General features: G+C 34.7%; 2 protein-coding genes across 6 annotated transcripts in view; one reads left to right on the plus strand and one right to left on the minus strand.

Annotated features, from left to right (window-relative positions):
• The window catches only part of MAP4K5 (mitogen-activated protein kinase kinase kinase kinase 5), a 109,264-nt gene that overhangs the window by 49,615 nt on the left and 39,730 nt on the right, over nt 1–19,919 (minus strand). For all 5 annotated transcript variants that reach the window (XM_045069292.1, XM_045069307.1, XM_013056028.2 and 2 more), the window contains exons 4-9: nt 16,446–16,536; nt 15,961–16,025; nt 11,428–11,483; nt 5,592–5,639; nt 5,455–5,497; nt 4,322–4,394 (exon numbers count right to left, since the gene is read on the minus strand). In XM_045069292.1, coding sequence (XP_044925227.1) covers nt 4,322–4,394; nt 5,455–5,497; nt 5,592–5,639; nt 11,428–11,483; nt 15,961–16,025; nt 16,446–16,536 — 376 coding nt within the window. The remainder of the gene's footprint in view (nt 1–4,321; nt 4,395–5,454; nt 5,498–5,591; nt 5,640–11,427; nt 11,484–15,960; nt 16,026–16,445; nt 16,537–19,919) is intronic.
• On the plus strand, nt 18,233–19,813 carry LOC101678398 (voltage-dependent anion-selective channel protein 1-like). The gene has a single exon (XM_045069321.1). The coding sequence runs from the start codon at nt 18,284–18,286 to the stop codon at nt 19,133–19,135; it is 852 nt and encodes a 283-aa protein (XP_044925256.1). The 5' UTR covers nt 18,233–18,283; the 3' UTR covers nt 19,136–19,813.

The raw sequence follows: 19,919 nt of genomic DNA on the forward strand, positions 1-19,919 counted from the left end.
GAACTAGAGGGAAAGAGGCTGACAGATGTTTACTAGGAAAGACTTAGTAAAGAAAGTATATATATAGGTATACTCTTTTAAAATTCAGTATTTAAAAATCTTGGGGTCTTCTCTGAAGAATCGTGCTCTGAGGAAAATTTGTGTTGGTCTTTAGCTTCTGTTTTGTGAATCTTGTCATATAATACAGGAAAAGAATACCTAAATCTCTATAATGGTCAGAAATGTTCCCAAAGGAGGTGAGAATGAATCAGCAGGGAGCTAAGGCAGGGTAAAGAGCCTCAACATTTTAGTCAGAGGAAACAAGTGCAAATGCAGGGAGATAGCACAGAACACCTGGAAAGGTGATAGGACAGTGCTATTCAATGATCTACAGCCCTACATGGAGCCATAAACTGCTTGTTACGAGTTTATGTTAAGCACAGAAATTGAGAGTATTAACTTTTGTCCAAATAACATGATCATTTTTTAGTAATACATTTCTTATTTTTAAAAAATTTCTTCAGTCTATCATGAGCAGGGAATTTTAGAAAATTGGTTGTTCACCACAGCTAGTTTGAGAGGGTCTCAAAAGTATTTGTAAAACAAACCTCAGAGGGAGGAGCTAGATAATGAATGGCCTAACTGATTATATAAGGAAGCTTAGACTTTATTGTGAAAACAGGGTAATTCTGGGGGGTAAACTTGATCTAAAATTCATGGCAATGTGAAGGACACGAGGGGAGATAAAAACAGAGTCAGATGAATGAGTTCGAAGCCTACTTAAAAAATACAAGGGAGGGGCGCCTGGGTGGCTCATTGGGTTGAGCCACTGCCTTAGGCTCAGGTCATGATCCCAGTGTCCTGGGATCAAGTCCCGCATCAGGCTCTCTGCTCAGGGGGAGTCTGCTTTCCTCTCTCTCTGCCTGCTTCTCCGTCTACTTGTGGTTTCTCTCTGTCAAATAAATAAAATCTTTAAAAAAAAAAATACAAGGGAAAAAAGATAAAGGGCTTTCCAAATGCAGGGGCAGAGGGGACTGAATGAAATGGTTGACAGAAGAGATTGATCTGAGTATGAAATGCTTGTGGGTATTGGAGTAGAGCTATTATCAAATAACTGTGAATGTATCTAAGATAGAACTTAGTAGCTGAGTTGTAGTTATTGTTTGGGATTCAGTGATATATAATGATGGCATTTGAAGTTATAAAGTATAAATATTAAGCAGGAGAAATACTCTTTTTTTACTCTTTACTATTTTAAAACTAATTTATGTTAAATATCCACAAGGTAGAAGTTGCTTGTATTTTTTATTTATTTTTAAAAGAGTTTATTTATTTATTTGAGAGAGAGAGCATGAGTAGGGAGAGGAGCAGAGGGAGAGGGAGAAGCAGACTTTCTGCCAAGCAGGGGGCCCAATGTAGGGCATGATCCCAGGACCCTGAGATCATGACCTTAGTTGAAGGCAGACACTTAACTGACTGAGCCACCCAGGTGCCCCTGGAAGTTCCCTCTACATGTATTTAGATTACAAAAAGTTACATAGAACAATGTCTCTCAACTTAAAGGGGTTTAGGGATATAAAATACATACACTAAAAATGTTAATATGTAGATGTACCTGCTGTATGAAGTACTATGTACATAAGAATGGATATAGAAGTAAAGAGAAGAAAATAATGACTACTGTGGAACAAAATGACGAAATGCAAGTATCACAGAAGTTGAGCTGGAACCCTAAGAAAGCATATGGGTTTCAGCTCTTCTGCCCAGCAGAATCAGTAGTGGTAGGTTAAGTGTAGCACCAAGTCGACCAGGAGTGTTGCACTTCCTGGCGCAGTGGGAAGCCAAGCTATGACTGCTCGGTCTACCATGTGTGAAGAAAGGCACAGTATGCACCACTTTTAAGACAGGGCAGGACTTAAAGATAAACAGAGCAGATGGATATACTAGGGAGGTAATAATACTTAATATAATCAGGGTACAAAAAACAAATTTTGACTAGAGAAGAATGTTCACAGGGAAGGACAATCACAGAAAGAGTCTGAGGAAGGAAATAGGCATAATCTAACTTCACTATGTTTTCTTTCAATTTTCACTTAAGTGATATTTAGTGGGCCTTTATTTTTCCTGTTGTTATAATTGGTATGTGTTGACAAAGAGAATTTAGACTATATGGAAGAAAACAAGTCACACATTATCCTACTCAAAGACAGCCACCCTTTCACTTATTTACATCCATAAGTTTTACTCACACATGTATCTTCTATAACATGGCACTATGCGACTTTTAATCTTACATGTTATTTTTTTTTAAAGATTTTATGTATTTATTTGACAGACAGAGATTACAAGTAGGCAGAGAGGCAGGCAGAGAGAGAGAGGGGGAAGCAGGCTCCCTGCTGAGCAGAGAGCCCGATGTGGGGCTCAATCCCAGAACCCTGAGATCATGACCTGAGCCGAAGGCAGAGGCTTAACCCACTGAGCCACCCAGGTGCCCCTCTTACATGTTATTTTTAATCTTGCTTTTTTGAATAATAATATATCATGAACTTATCCACTGACCATTCACCTTTTACAATAGGATTTTTAATACCAGCAATTTACTCCATAGATCTGAATAAACGTACATAATTTCCTTAACTAATTCTTCTTACACATGCATACTTTCCCTCAGTTTTTCATTATTAAAGTACAGTGATAAAGTTCTTCATATAATAATCTGTGTCTCTCTGATAAATTACTATAAGCAGGATTCAGACTAAAAAACATTAACACTGTTAAAGGTTTCTGAAAAAACATTATTGCCAAATTATCCTTCAAAATTGTTCTAACAATTTCCACTTTCACTGTCAAATATTTAGTGACAGTGACAGGCATTACCTGTGATTCCAAATATTTTCCAATTCAGTGGAAAAGAATGGTGTTGTTTGATTAATTCACATTTTTGGTCATCATTAGGGGAAACAATTTTCGTACTTCATGACATATGTATTATTTTAATAACTCTGCTCCTAATGAAATATTCTACTGATTTATTAAGAACTTACATATTAAAGATATTAGAACCTATTTTGTCATTAAAAATTTTTTTTTTGATTTATTTATTTGTGAGAAAGAGCACAAGCAGGGGGATGGGAGGGGTCAGAGGGAGAGAGAGAAGCAGACTTCCTACTGAGCAGGGAGTGAGACGTGGGGCTTGATCCCCGGACCCTGGGATCATGACCTGAGCCAAAGGCAGAGGCTTAACCAATTGAGCCAGCCAGATGCCCCTATTTTGTCATATTTTAGTGGATATTTCCTGATTTGTTACTTGCCGTTCACTTTTGTTCAACCTAGTGTTCAACTTTAAATTTTCATGTAGTTAAATCTATCAATTTTTCCCTTTAATGTTTTATGCTTTTATGCCCAGAAAGCTTTACTCTTTTTTTTTTTTTTAAGATTTTATTTATTTTATTTTAGAGCAAGAGAGTGAGGGAGCAGGAAAAGGGACAGAGGGAGAGGGAGAGAATCTGAAGCAAATTCTATGCTAAGCACAGAGCCCTATGAAGGGCTCACTCTCACAACCCAGAGATCATGACCTGAGCTGAAACCAGGAGTTGGATGCTTAACTGATTAAGCCACACAGGCACCCTGTGTGGGTGTAAGCCTACCCTGGCTTACTCAACTTTTAAAGGAGATAGTCACTGATAGTTCATTTGGTTTCACTTTTATATTTAACTATTTCCATATACAATTTATTTTGGCATTAGGTAAGAGGTATGGAGCGACTTTAAATTTCTTTCCAAATAGTAAGTTACCCAAACACTGCATATTTAAAAATCCAACCTTTCATACAAATTTTAACTGTCACCATTTTATAATGTTCACTAAATTATTTTATATATTAAGGCTTATTACTAGCTTTTGCATTATATTTCAATTATCTATCTTCATTGATGAAAGCAGTGTTTTAGAAAGATCATTTTGTCAGTACTTAGTAAGATGCATGAATTTTAAACAACCAGAAAGTGAAGTCCTGGATTAAAAGAGAATCAATACCAAAAGCAGGCTAATAAAATGACAAGAGATTATAAATAAGAGTCTTTTTTTTTTTTAAATCTCATAGTTATGAGTCCTCTTAATATAAAACTCCAGGGACAAAAGGAATTATTAGCACTTTAACACAGGGAAAGCTGGACAATAAAAACGGGTATCAAAGTTCCCTAACCCAATCACAAGAATGACAATATGAAGGAGCATGCAAATTTCCAGACTTTAAACTATCAACTGTATCACTAAGTATCTATGCTGATCACCAACTCTGAAGAAATGAAAACCCACAAAATCTAATCATAAAATATCTTACCAGTAGGGAGTGCCAATGAAAGATTTTCTCTTTGCAATGGTGGCTGTTATTTTTGCAGCCACGCCAAAGTCAGCTAGGAAAAAGATTGAATAAAAATTTTAGTTCTTTCAATAAAGTTACCCACATTTCTAAATTTCACCCTAAGGCATGGCATTACTGTAAGAAAATGGCATTAATTTTACCCTTAGGCATGGCAGTAGTAATGCTAAGGAAATTTATGTAAATTGAGTACCTAAATATTTTCTTGCTTGGTTTATAACATTCATTAAAGGAAAATCATTTTTTGGCACTTTACCAGAATGAAACATACTTTATAAAGAACCAAATTAATAAAAAATTAATTATAAACACACTGAAGTTAATTAGGGAAAAAAAGATAAAAAAATAAACCACCCACCTAGATGCCTTTTACTCTAATAGAACTAGGGTAGTATTTTGGTGCTATTAAAGAAAGTCTTTTTTTTCTCTATAATTTTTAAATCGTTGTTACACATGACTGTAAAAAACTAAATATATTTATAGTTCATTTTTATCATTTAACACCTCAGGGAATCAACTATTATTCTCCTTAACTATTAATGTTGATGACTGAATAATGTTCCATAAGTGGATTTATTATAGTTTAACAGTTTTTCTTTTCTTTTTTTTTTTTTTTTTAAAGATTTTTATAATTTACTTATGAGAGAGAGACACAAAGAGAGACAGAAGGAGAGAGAGCCAGCAAGCACACAGAGGAACAGAGGGAGATGGACAAGGAGGCTCCACGTTGAGTGCCAACCCCTTTGTGGGGCTACTTCCCAGGACCCTGAGATCATGACCTGAGCCGAAATCAAGAGTCAGATGCTTAACCAACTGAGCCACCCAGGTCCCCTAGTTTAAGTTTTTTCTATTGCTAGCCCTACGTTTGTACTTTTTTCTGTTATAATGTATAATTAATAATTCTATGAATATAGATTTTTTTTTCTTTAGGATTAACTTCCTTAAGAGTCTTAGCAGTATAATTAGTGGCTCAAACATGAATATTACTGAGGTTCTTGATATGAATATTAAGCTTGTACAATGTTAATTCTCATTTAAAATTAATTTTATTCAATCTTTTTGGGAAAAAATTTGAGGAACTTGAAATAACATACCTAATTTTACATCACCATGATCTGTCAATAAAATATTTGCACCCTAAAACAAAAATATAAATATAAATACTATTGAATTAGCATCATAAAACTCCTTCCAATACAATTATTAATTTAAGCATACTAAATGAACTTACTTTGATATCTCTATGCATTTTGCCCTTAGTATGCAAATAGGCAAGACCCTGAAGTTAAAAAAAAAAAAAAAAAGTATGCATTAGCAAAAAAGCAAACTTAACATCTACATTTATTAGTAAATCTTTTTACTTTTTACTAATAATCAATGTTTATTGTATTTCAAATTCATTTTCTGGTAAAAATCATAAATACTTTACTGTAATACCATCACCACAATCAAGATAATGAACATATCCATTACTCCCAAAAAGTCCCTCTTACATACAAATGCTGGTCTGTTTTCTATCACTACAGATTTAAATTTTCTATAGTTTTATGTAAACTGAATTATATAGTTTTTTTTTTGTCTCATCCCTTTCATTCACAATAATTAGTTTGAGATTCCTTGTTAATGTGTATATCTATAGTTCATTCTTCTTAGAGTAGTATTCCTTTGTACAGATATATCAGAATTTGTTTACACATCCACCTGTTAATAGACATTTGGATTGTTTACAGTTTTTGGCTTTTATAAATAAAGTTGCCATTAAGGTTCATATACAAGTATTGATATGATTTGCACCCCCCTCAGATAAATACCTAGCAGTGTAATGACTGAATTCTATGGTGGTAATAAATTTAAACTTTTAGGTAACTGCCAAACTGTTTTCCAAAGAAGCTGTTCCATTTTATATTGAAACCAGCAGGGTATGAGAATTTCAGTGATCCATATCCTCATCACCCTTCTTACAGTCAGTCTTTTGAATTTTCATCATTCTTTGGTGAAGTGTCTGGTTTTTGTTTTTTGTTTGTTTTTGAAGCTCCAAGTGACTTTATTAAGCAAGATTCACAGGTTGGGCAGCATCCCATCTATCAAGTAGAGGAGAGCTCCAAGGAGTTTTACAAAATTCCTAGGAAATAGGGTGGGACAAGAAGTTATTAACAAGAGAAAAATTGATTCAGGCAGGGTCACCTTCCCTTAGGGAGGATGGAGAGGGCCCGTGTGATAGATTCCTCACTGATGTTGGTCAGGAATTTCCCGATCAGCATTAGAGAAGTGTCTGTTCAAATCTTTTGTCCATTTATCTATTGGGCTCATGTTTTTATTATTACTGACTTTTGAGTTATTTATGTCCTCTCGATACAATTGTATTCTTGATCAGATATACACTTTACAAATATCTCTAATCTGCAGTTTCTCTTGTCATTCTCTTAACAGCGTCTCTAGAAGAATGGAAGTTTTCAATTTTAATAGTCTACTTTACCAAGATTTTCTTTTATGGATCATGTTTTCCGTGTTATACCTGAAAATGCTTTGCTGAATTCAAGACCACAAAAGTTTCTCGATTCCTTCTAGCAGTTCTAGTTTTACGTTTTAACATTTAGATCTATGATTACTTTTAGGTTTTTACATATGATATGAAGTATAGAAGTTCATGTGTTGGCATATGGATGTCCAATTATTCCAATACCATTTATTGAGAAGTCTATACTTTCTTCACTGATTTGTCTTTTCAACTTTGTTAAAAATCAGCAGCCCATATATGTGCAGATTTAATTCTGGTCTTTCTATTCTGTTCCAGTAAGCTATTTTTCTACTCTTATGCCAATGCCACTATGTTTTGATTAATATAGTTGTATAAGTCTTAGAACTGCTGTTGGCTCTCAAATTTTATGTTCCTTTTTTAAAGTTGTTTGACTATTCCAGGTTCTTTGTACATCCACAGTGATTTCAGAATGAGCTTTTCAATTTCTACAAAAAAAAGTGCTTCCATGGATTTTGTTTGGGATTGCACTGAATCTATAGATCAACTTGGGGAGAACTGGCATCGCAACTACTGTTTAATCTCCTGATCCCTGAATATGGTATAGTTCCCCATTTACTTAGGTCTTTGTTAGTTTTTCTTATCAGTTTTGTAGTTTTTAGTATGCATGGATTTACATATCTTTTGTCATACACATTTCCTTAAGAATGCCATATTTTTTGTTATTATAAAAGTTCTAATTGTCTGCTGCTAGGGTATAGAAATCCAATTGATCTTGTACATGCATCTTGAATCCTGCAAACATTATAGCCTCACTTATTAGTTCTAGAAGCTACTTTGTAGATTCTATTCCATTTTTTATACATATTTCTATATCATTTATATATTTATATATTATTTATAATATATATTATATGTATTATTTATATATTTCTATATCATTTTTTAAATGATTATATGGTCTGTGAATATTGTTTTACTTCTTACTTTCTCATCTGGATGCCTTTTATTTCATCTTTTTCTTATTGCCCTGGATGAAACCTCCAGTACAATGTTGAAAAGAAGTGATGAGAGCAGACATTCTTGCACTGTTTGATTGATCTTGGTGGAAAAACATACAGCATTTTATCATTAAGTATGACTTAGTGGTAGGTTTTCGTAAGTGTTCTTTATCAGGTTGAACAAGTTCCTTTCTACTCCTGGTATGCTCAGAATCTTTATGAGGCATAAATGCTGGACTTTGCTAAATGTTTTTTTTTTATTTATGATGATCATACAGTTTTCTCATTTTGTTTGCTATTATGGTCAATTACTTGAAATAATTTTTGAGCATTACATCAAATTGCATTCTAGGATAAACCCTACTTATTGGTGATGTATTATCCTTTCATATATGTTGTTGTATTACCCCTGCTAACCTCTTATTTTCCTTTTAAAGTTTTGTATCTGTGTTATGTAGGATATCATTAGTCTGTAGTTTTGTTCTCTTGCAGTATTATTTGATTTTGGTTTTGGAGAAATCCTGGTTCATAAAATCATTTGGGAAGTAGTCATTCTTTACACTATATTTTCTAGATAAGTTTGCGTAGAATTGACATTATTTCTTTCTTAAATGTTTGGTAGAATTTATGTATCTACATGATCTGATTTGGGAGTTTTCTTTGTGGGAATATATATAAACATTCTGTCGTAATATCTTTACGTTCATTCCTAATATTATTTTTAATTTTCTCCTAGAAGATGATCAATTTTATTGATTATTGATCTTCTCAAAGAATCAGTATTTGGTTTTATTGATTTTTTCATATTTTTGCTATTTCATTGACTTCTATTCTTTATTATTTCCTTTCTCTGTTTACCTTGGATTTAATTTGATTTTTTAAAAAATTTTCTTAAGGTGGAATTTGAAGATACTAATTTCAGACCTTTTTTCCCTTTCTAATAGAAGTGCTCAGTGCTATAAACTTCCTTCTAAGTATTGCTTTAGGAATACCCCAAATCTTCATGTGTTATATTTCCATTTCATTTGGTTCAAAATACTTTTTAGTTTCTCTTCTGATTTCTTCTTTAGAGCCATGGGTTACTTAACAGTGCTTTATTTAGTTTCCACATATTGGGAGATATTCCAGAAATACTTCTGTTAATTTTTAATTTAATGCAATGTGATCAGAGAACATACTTTGTATTACTTCAATCCTCTAAAATGTATTAAGACATATTTTATAGCTCAAAATATGGTCTATCATGATAAATGCTCTAAGGGTACTTGAGAAGTATATGTATCACACTGTTAGACTGAAATGTCAGTTAGGTCAAGCTGGTTGGTTGTATTGATTTTCTGCCTACTTGCTCCACAAAATTATTGTGAGAGGAGTATATGTGATTATAATTGTATGTCTATCTTCCTAACAATTCTCTCAGTTTTTGCTCTTTTATTTTGAAGCTGTGTTATTGGGGTTTTCTTAAACATTTAGGGTTGTTATATCTTTGACGAAGTGGCCCTAAAGAAGTGTTAGTCTTTGCTCTGAAGTCTACTTTATCTGATATAATAATGGCCACTCCAAGTTCCTCTTTAATAGTTAGTATGATACATCTTTTTCTTTACTTTTGACTATTTGTGTTTTTATAAAAGTACAGGCAGCATCTAGTTGGGTCTTACATTTTTCCATTCTGACAATTTCTGCCCTTATTTATTTTTTTAAAAAAATTTTATGTAATAACAATTATTTGTAATAGGATGTACAGCATGATGATTTGATATGGACATATATAGTGAAGTGATTATTTGAGTCAAGCTAGTTAACATATCATCTCTTCATAGTTACGGTTTGGGTCTTTTTGTAACAAGAGCACCTGAAATTTACTCTCAACATATTTCCAGTATTCAGTACAGTATTATTAACTATTGTCATGCTGTACATTAGTCATCAGTCAATCTATCTGGCTGCGGCTTTATAGTCTGACCAACATCTCTGCATTTCTCATCCCTGACCCCCAAGTTCCTGGTAGCCATCATTCATTCCACTCTCTACATTTGTAAGTTCAACTGTTTTAATTCTACATATAAGTGACTTATGCAGTCTTTGTCTCTAGTGCCTGGCTTATTTCTGGCTTATTTCACTCAGTACAATGTCCTACATTCAAATATGTTGTCACAAATGACAAGATTTCCTTCTTTCTTATGATTGAATAATATTCCACTGTATATATACACTATGCCTTCTCCATTCATCTGTCAACAGACACCAAAGGTGGAAGTTTGTCAGCATAATAGAATTTCAAAATTGGAACTAATCTTGGTAGATTAGTAAGGGCATCTTACTAATTAGATGGGCATTAGGAGGGCATCCTTACCAATGATCATTTATATACTTGGGGAATAGAACCATAAAAAGATTGTTAGTCATATACTAGGGACAATGCAAATTCAAGTTTTCGTTTTCTTTTTTACTACCATTTAGTACTCTATCCATTACTTAAAGCAATGACTTCAGGAAATTAAAATTAAAAAAAGAATCTGTGAACAATTCTCTGCTATGATGTCTGATTAGTTTTGTATTTTATCTGAATTCAAAAAGTAGATTAGATATCTAAGTTACGGGACTATTACAGAAATATATATATGTATGACGAATTTACTTTTGTGTATTTAACACTCAGATTTGACATGTATGTCTTCTAAAGCATGAGGAAACCAACTCTTAGAAATTAGAGTTTTCTCTTAAGTCAATCTCCCAGTTTCCAAAATATGGAAAAAGAACATACAGAACATCAATTTCACTTGTAAACAAAGTACAAGACCTAGGAAATGTAGGGATAGAAGCATTAATTAACAATTATCAGTTGTAAATTACCAAAATAAAAAATGTAATCACTACTACTTAATTCTGAATTTAAATGCTTTAAAGGATATGAACAAAATTATTATTTGCTAGTTTTCTGAGGCACTAAAAAATAACTACATTGGGAGAAATGCTGCATACTCTACACTTTATTAAAGGGTTACAATCTGGTTAAACACACTAAAAGCTCTCACAGGTTCTGAAAGAAGTAAAGAAACTTCTGGTTTAATACAATGTTGACCAAAACTATAAAATGGGGTTCTGCTATCAATAATACTTATTAAGGATTAATAATAGAACTAGAAGTTCCAGATAACATTCTGGGTTATGGTTTGCTAATTTATTCTCATTTTGGGAGAAACAGTAAAAAAGACTTCATGTTTTATGCAAAAGGATTCCTTCTACTGTCATAAAACTTAAAGGGAAAGACAACTTGTTACGATTAAGAAGTTTGGTGATTCATTCACAAAAACCAATTCACACCTGTGGCTTTCCTTAGCTCTGCAGCAACTAAGGACCAAGCTTGACAAAATGGAACCCCAGACATCACCACTGTTTAAACCAGCATCAGTTTAAATGAATTCTTATGACTCATTCAGGAATAAAGAACCAGGCTTACAAAATTACAATATGAAAGGTTAACAAAAAATCATTTGGCTTACTCTTTTTCTTTAGGGCAGATCATCATTTTATAGTTTTCAATCGTGAAACTAGAACTGCCTTTCTATCCACATAAGCAAATGTATTACCTGTAAAGTTTCTCTGCATACATAGGCTATTTGCAATTCCGATAATGGCCCAGTAACTAGGAAAAAAGAGAGAACACATTGTAATACATTTCAATATAACAGATTAAAAACAGTCTACCTTAAAAATGACAAACTATTATAAAACTTCTGTACATATCATTGGGTGACTTCTCACACAAGCATATATTATTCTTGTAATTAGGAAACAAAAAGAAAGTAAAGTTGAGAACTTCAAAATTTACTTTAAAAATGGAAGATTTACTCTATAACAACTTCGGTCACTGAAAAGATAGGGATTCACTATGTGCAAAGCGTAATACTAGGCATCACAGGACTTTCTATAGAAAACAGTAGACATGATCTTAATTCTGAACAATTTTTCTAAAATAAAGCCAAGAAATGAGATAAACATACATAATTAATTACAGTTATATGAAGAAGTAGAGAACCATAAAGAGATCAATTGTTGAAATGTATTGAAAGGCAATATATACTTTATTAAAAGTCAAGATATTATTTCTTTAGAATAATTCTTTGCTATATTTTTCAAAAGAGGAAGGCTTGATCTAGAACCTTACCTAAGTATCCAGGTAACAACTTTTTCTTCTTCTTCTTCTTCTTTTTTTTTTTTTTTTAAGATTTTATTTATTTTTATTTTAGGGAGAGAGAGAGAAAGAGTGTGTGAGCAGGGGAAGGGTAGAAAGAGACAGAATCTCCAGCAGACTCCTTGCTGAGGACAGTGCCCAAGGCGAGGCATAATCTCAAGACCCTGAGAGATCAAGACCCTGAGAGATCATGACCAAGAGGTGGTCAACGCACCTCAACCCAATGAGCTACCCAGGTGCCCTATCTTTTTTTAATTTTTTTAAGATTTATTTATTTTAGAGAGACAGAGAGAGAGAGAGAGAGAGAGAGAGAGCATGAACAGGAGGGCCAAAGGGAGAGAAAATCTCAAGCATACTCTGCACTGAGTGCAGAGCCCAATGTGGGTCTCAATCTCACAACCCTGAGATCATGACCTGAGTTGAAACCAAGAGTCAGAGGCTTAACCAACTGCACCACCCAGGTGCCCCTTCTTTTTAAAATTTATTTGAAAGAGAGATCGAGCTCATGTGTTCTTGGGAGGAGGGGCAGAGGGACAGGGAGGGAGACTCTGAAGCAGACTCCTGGAGCCCCATGGGGCGGAGAGTTGGGGGAGGCAACCTTGATCCCATGACCATGAGATCATGACCTGAGCAGAAATCAAGAGTCAGATGATTAACTGACTGAGTCACCAAGGCACCCCAAGGTCATTTCTGACAACCAGGTCTCTATTATGAAATATAAAATCCTTTTGTTAAGTACCAGACACAAAAAATATGCCTTTCAGGGATGACTGGGTGGCTCAGTTGGTTAAGCATGGGACTCTTGGTTTTGGTTTAGGTCATGAACTTAGGGTCTGAGATTAAGCCCTGTGTTGGGCTCCATGGAGCTCTCTCCCTCTGCCCCCTCCTCATTCTCTCTCTCTCTCTCTCTCTCTTAAAAAAAAGTTTTGCAATACCATGAGAATATTTGAAATCTGGGGTGGTATTTGGTGACAGTGAAACCGAATTAGGTACTTATACATAACCTTCCCTTAAAAGAAATATTTTACTGCATATTTTAATCACTGGATGTCTACATCTACACAGGAACATAAAATTTTGATATTTAGCAACTTGATGGAATAATAAAATAAGGGAAGCCATCTTATTAACAGTTTATAGTAAGTATAGATATTCTTGTTTACTATGCTATCTTGTATACAATATACAGGGATGGATACTTCTTGTATTCAATTTGATTGAACAAATATCAGGTTAAAAAATGGAAAGGAAAAATTTAATAAATAAGATTCATATCTTAAAACAATTGTTTTAATTAATTTAAAAAATTTATGTAAAAATGCAAGCTATAGTTTTATTTATCCATATTCTTGAGTTCTATCTGTAAAAGTGTGAATAAAAATTATAATGGTATGAAAACTTTTCATATAAATAATCATAATTCTTCACAAAATCACAGAAAGGAATTTTAAATTGAATGGCATAGAGTTTTCGCCAATAACTCTTTAAAATCAACAATAGGATAAAAGAGAAGACTAATTCTAGTATGATAGGATACATAAGAAAATGACTAGTATTTAAGAAAATAAAACTTTTTTTTTTTAAAGATTTTATTTATTTATTTGACAGACAGAGATCACAAGTAGGCAGAGAGATAGGAGGAAGCAGGCTCCCTGTGGAGCAGAGAGCCCAATGTGGTACTCGATCCCGGGACCCTGAGATTACGACCTGAGCTAAAAGCAGAGGCTTAACCCACTGAGCCACCCAGGTGCCCAAGAAAATAAAACCCTTTAAAAAAAAAACTTTTTTTTTTAAAAAAATGGGATTTACTCTTGCTTTTTAAAGATTTTATTTATTTATTTGAGAGAGAGAGTGTGTGTGCAAGCACAAGCAGTAAGCAGGGGAAAGGAGTAGAAAGAGAGGGAGAAGCAGACTCTCTCCTGAGTAGGGAGCCCAGCTCAGGCCTCGATCCCAGGATTCAGGGATCATGACTTGAGCTGAAGGCAGACACTTAACCGACTGAGCCACCCAGGTGCCGCTCAGTCTCATTTTAAAAACTCTTTGTAATATTTTATATATTTTTAATATTTATGTGGTGTAATATTATTTAAATTAAAAAAGGCAGTGTCCAGAGTTTAGATATCAGTCACAACTATTTTTCTGTCATGGTTATGTGACAAAATTAGATTATTATTATACTTATTAATTTATGATTAAATAATACATCAGTACATTTTTATTATAATTCAAAATTTTACTTATGAGTCTCACCTTACCCTCCCCTAGAAGTAATGACTTATCAATTTGGTACATATCCTTTCATTTTGCTGTGCATTGAATCATATGTAATGTGAATATAAAAAATTATATTTTTAGGATGCCTGGGTGGCTCAGCTGGTTAAGTGGCTGCCTTCGGCTCAGATCATGATCCCAGAGTCCTGGGATTGAGCCCCACATCGGGCTTCCTGCTCAGCAGAGAGCCTGCTTCTCCTTCTCTCTCTGCCTGCTGCTCGGCCTATTTCTGCTCTCTCTCTCTCTCTGCGTCAAATAAATAAGTAAAATCTAAAAAAAAAAAAAAAAGTTAACATAAAAAAATTATATTTTTAAAAGTCTAAGTGTGACTGATTATGCTATACATATTTTTTCTTGATCCACTTTTTCCATTTAAAAAGAGGCCTTGGGGGGTGCCTGGGTGGCTCAGTGGGTTAAAGCCTCTGCTTTCGGCTCAGGTCACGATCCCAGGGTCCTGGGATCAAGCCCCACATCCCTGCTGAGCAGAGAGCCCGCTTCCTCCTCTCTCTCTGCCTACCTCTCTGTCTACTTGTGATCTCTGTCAAATAAATAAATAAAATCTTAAAAAAAAAAAAAAAAAGAAGCCTTGGAGAGATATATTCAGGTCAGTATAAATGGAGCTACTTCATCTTTTTAAACACTGCATAGTATTCCATATTACAGGTGCAACATAGTTTATTTAACAATTGCTCTATCGGTTATTTTAAAGATTTTTGTTTATTTATTTGACAGAGAGACACAGCAAGAGAGGGAACACAAGCAGGGGAAGCGGGAGAGAAAGAAGCAGGCTTCCCACCAAGTAGGGAGCCTGACGTGGAGCTTGATCCCAGGACAATGGGATCATGACCTGAGCCAAAGTCAGACGCTTAATGACTGAGCCACCCAGCTGCCCCTCTATCGGTTATTTTAAAAATCTGATCTTGCAAGCTACAAATATTATTTGAACTTGATTAGCACTTATTTTTACATTTACTATGGTTGTATTTATAAACTTGATGATTGAAATTTGATAAGGCTATCAATATAAAGATTTCCGCACAGAAATGTTTGAAAGTATTTCACATAATTCTTAATAAATGATGCAAAGCAAAGCTGGAATGGGAGTTTTACTATTCCATATTCAGTTAAATAAAGAAAAGAAAAACTTTTATTATAAGGATCTCTATTTAGTCTCATAAACTCTAGAAAACCAGGAAATTGTCAACAACAAAACAAATTGGAAGCTAAATTGTACAGCCAAAATGAAGATTATTTCTAAATAGTAAAATCTAATTCAACACAGAAAATGACCTAACCACCTAACAGAATGCTCAATAAAAAATACTTCAAATGTTTAAAAATTATATATTTTTAACACAAAAATATAGCAACAATTATACTGCTTTCTTAGGTAGGTTAGAAACTGTATCTAAAAAGTAAAATTTGTTGGATTGTACAAGAACTCTTAGATTTCTCAGTTCAGGTTTCAGCAAATTTAATTGGATTACCAATAAAAATAAAGTTTAGATTTCTTTTACACAATAATACTATAGGAGCAGAATGGAAGAATATAAAACAGTTTATCTACCTATCAATATCTGTGGTTAACCACAAATAATAAAAACAACAATATTAAAGTCAAAGTCAGTTTTAAAATATAAAGTCAAATTGACAGTACCATGGTAAATATCTTGAAGTGATCCACCACCACAGTATTCCATACAAATCCACAGTTTTTCTCGACTAATATGAAAGAGAAAGAAAATTATATTAGCTAGTTAATTCTTAATCACTGAATACTTTGAAGGCTTCCCCTCTTCAGTACACCAAGGTTTAGAACGGATTACAGGGTCTACAGGAAATTGCCCTGGCGGAGTCTTCCAGATACAGAAAAGCATAGTAACTTACCGTCTTAAATGGTTTGGAATAAAATCACTTTAATAAGCTAAAACACTTATTTGTAATCATTTGTAATATTTATTGCCAGATAAGATATAACTGCATAAATGAGGTATCACTAATACAGCTGGGGAGACAGTAAGAAAACCCGAGAAAACTTAATATAACTTTAAAAATTTTTATGTAACAGCAGTTACATGAAAAGAAGGGAGAGCGGTAGTAAAGACTTATAAAATACAAGGAGAACAGATTTTTTTTCTTTACCTGAGATAGCTCCCAAAGTAGGCAACAATGTTGCAGTGTTTACATTCTTTAACCATAAATATTTCTTGTTGAATCAAAGAAAAATCATCACCTGAAAAACAAAATGATAAAACTCAGACACCACGTTATATTTTAAGTCATGGGAAAATGGAAGGAAAACTTTACAATAAATGTTAGAGATGAGGAATTAGATGCTCTTAATATCTCAGTGAGAATATAAACTGATACATTCTTTCTAAAACACAGAAGCCTTAAAAATAAAATCTTTTAACTCAAAATGTCATTTAATTTTTTTTTTCTTAGGAACGCCTGAGTCACTCAGTCATTAAGCCTCTGCCTTGGGCTCATGGGATCAAGCCCTGCGTTGGGCTCTCTCCTCTGCGGGGAGTCTGCTCTTCTTTCTTCCTCTCTCCCTGCTTGTGTTCCCTCTCTCACTGTCTCTCTGTCAAATAAATAAAATATTAAAAAAAAATTTTTTTTTCTGAAGGAGATTGCAGAGATAAATGTTTTATACAATGTGACTTAATAATGAATGATTAAATAACGTATAGTCCCTCTGCCTCTCCCCACTTGCACTCTGTCTCAAATAAATAAAAACAATCTTAAAAAAAAAAAAAAAGATGGGGGCCACCTGGGTGGCTCAGTCAATAAAGCACCTGCCTTTGGCACAGATCATCTATCTCAGGGTCCTCAGAAGGAGCCCTACATCGGGCTCCCTGCTCAGAAGGGAGTCGGTTTCTCCTTCTCTCTCTGACTCTCCCCACCACTCGTGTTCTCTTTCCCAAATAAATAAATAAAATCTTTAAAATATACATAAATAACTTATAGTACAGTTATACATATAATAGTTAAAACATTTTATATGAAAATACGTTCATGACATATTGAGTAAAAAAGGGATGTTTTATATATAAGTACATATGTATACAGAAAAAATGTCTCAGAAAACATATAATGTTTATGTCTGGGTGGTAAAATTAAGAAGTAATTTTACTTCTTTTTGTTTGTATTTTCTACTTTGTTTATTACAAACCTGTCTGAAAGTTCTTTAGGAAAAGTTATATTGAAATGAAATACTTGTTAGTTATGGGAATTTCATGTTTATTATAGGAATACCACCTAAAAAGGTACTGTCACCATCAAACTTCATTTTGTATAGCAGTCTTTTTTTGGGGGGGGGTATTCAGTTTTTATTTTAATTCCAGTTAGTTAACATACGTTTACTGTCTATATTAGTTTTAGGAATACAACAGTGAATCAACAGTTCTACTCATTACTCAGTGCTCATTGTAAGTGTCCTCAATCCCCCTTCACCTATTTCACCCATCCCCTCACGCTCCCCGCTCTGGTAGCCACCAGTTTATCCTCTGTAGTTTAAAGAGTATGGTTTTCTGTTTCTTCGTTCATTTGTTTTGTTTCTTAAATTCCACATATGAGTGAAATCATATGGTATCTTTCTCTGACTTATTTTGCTTAATATTATACTCTCTAGATACATTCATGTTGTTGTAAAAGGCAAGATTTCACTTGTAAAAAAATATTTCTTAACTGTCTGCCAGCAGAAGGAGCTCAATGGAGATAATCCTAAAAGATGATGATCTATGTGTACCATTATCAGTTTATGCACAAGTAGGGAGTAGTTCCTGCAAGTTAGAGTAGAAGGCTTGCCCACCTAGGTATAGAGGCTTTCTTTGTCCAGTCCTGGATACCAGAATACCATTTCTCCTTATCTTACTCCTCTACCTGACCCTTTTCCATTATGGCATTAAAACTGATTTATCCACGCAGCCCCCGCGGTAGCAGCCGCTGAGCCCGCCGCTGCCGCCGCTAAGCAGAAGATGGCTGTGCCTCCCACGTATGCTGATCTTGGCAAATCTGCCAGGGATGTCTTCACCAAGGGTTATGGATTTGGCTTAATAAAACTTGACTTGAAAACAAAATCTGAGAATGGACTGGAATTTACAAGCTCAGGTTCAGCCAACACTGAGACCACCAAAGTGACGGGCAGTCTGGAAACCAAGTACAGGTGGACCGAATATGGTCTGACGTTTACAGAGAAATGGAACACTGACAACACGCTAGGCACAGAGATCACTGTGGAAGATCAGCTTGCACGTGGACTGAAGCTGACCTTTGATTCATCCTTCTCACCAAACACAGGGGAAAAAAATGCAAAAATCAAGACAGGGTATAAGCGGGAGCACATCAACCTGGGCTGCGATGTGGATTTCGACATTGCCGGTCCTTCAGTCCAGGGTGCCATGGTGCTGGGCTATGAAGGCTGCCTGGCTGGCTACCAGATGAATTTTGAGACTGCGAAGTCTCGAGTGACCCAGAGCAACTTCGCGGTTGGCTACAAGACTGACGAGTTCCAGCTCCACACTAATGTAAATGATGGGACAGAGTTTGGTGGCTCCATTTATCAGAAGGTGAACAAGAAGTTAGAGACCGCTGTCAATCTGACCTGGACTGCAGGAAATAGTAACACTCGCTTTGGAATAGCAGCCAAATATCAGATCGACCCTGATGCCTGCTTCTCGGCTAAAGTGAACAACTCCAGCCTGATAGGTTTAGGATACACTCAGACCCTAAAGCCAGGTATCAAACTGACACTATCAGCTCTGCTGGATGGCAAGAATGTCAATGCTGGCGGCCACAAGCTTGGTCTAGGACTGGAATTTCAGGCATAAATGAATACTGTGTAATCGTTTAATTTTAAACTATTTTGAGCATAGCTACCTTCAGAATTTAGTGTACCTTTTAATGTTGTATGTCTGGGATGCAAGTATTGCTAAATATCATGTTAGACCTCCAGGTTAAAGATGATTCAGCTTTAAGGTGTTACCCTTTCAGAGGTACAGAAGAAACCCAGTTCCAAGAAAAGTCCTTTGAGCTGTAGACTTGGAGGAGCTTGGGACCCCCTCTACAGAGTTCAGGTTTCTTTTTTATCTAGAAATGGCTGCAAATGGAAGCTGATAATTTGTAGGCACTTTGTTCATTGGTATTGAGTACATGAATGAAATTATGACTTCTTGAGAATTGAACTGGGTTTCCTGTCTGAAGGAAGGAGAGACTCATGGGTGGTAATGTACACACTCATCTGAAAGAGACTTTTTTAGACAGATTTTCCTGACCTGTTTCCACTCCAGTCCATCACCTCTTTTACACCAAAAGTAGTCTGCAGGGTGTGGTAGCTGTTTCTTTTGTGCCATTTTGGGGGTGGAAAAGTTGGATGTGATGAAGCCAATAATTCAGGACTTAATTCCCTCTCATGTTGTGGTTTTCTGCCCTTGCACCAGAGTATGAAATAGCTTCTAAGAGTCCCAGCTCTGAGCTGGGAAGAGTCTCTGTGACTATAATCGCATTGTGACTACACTCGGAATCGAAATTGGACTTATTATATTCTCGCCACTCAGTTTATTTTTTAATAATTAACATCACTTAAAGTAAAACTTGAATAAAATATTGAAACCT

The sequence above is a fragment of the Mustela putorius genome, unplaced genomic scaffold (genome assembly GCF_011764305.1).
Source record: "Mustela putorius furo isolate JIRA1106 unplaced genomic scaffold, ASM1176430v1.1 tig00000129_pilon_pilon_pilon, whole genome shotgun sequence".
Classification (NCBI taxonomy): Eukaryota; Metazoa; Chordata; class Mammalia; order Carnivora; family Mustelidae; genus Mustela; species Mustela putorius.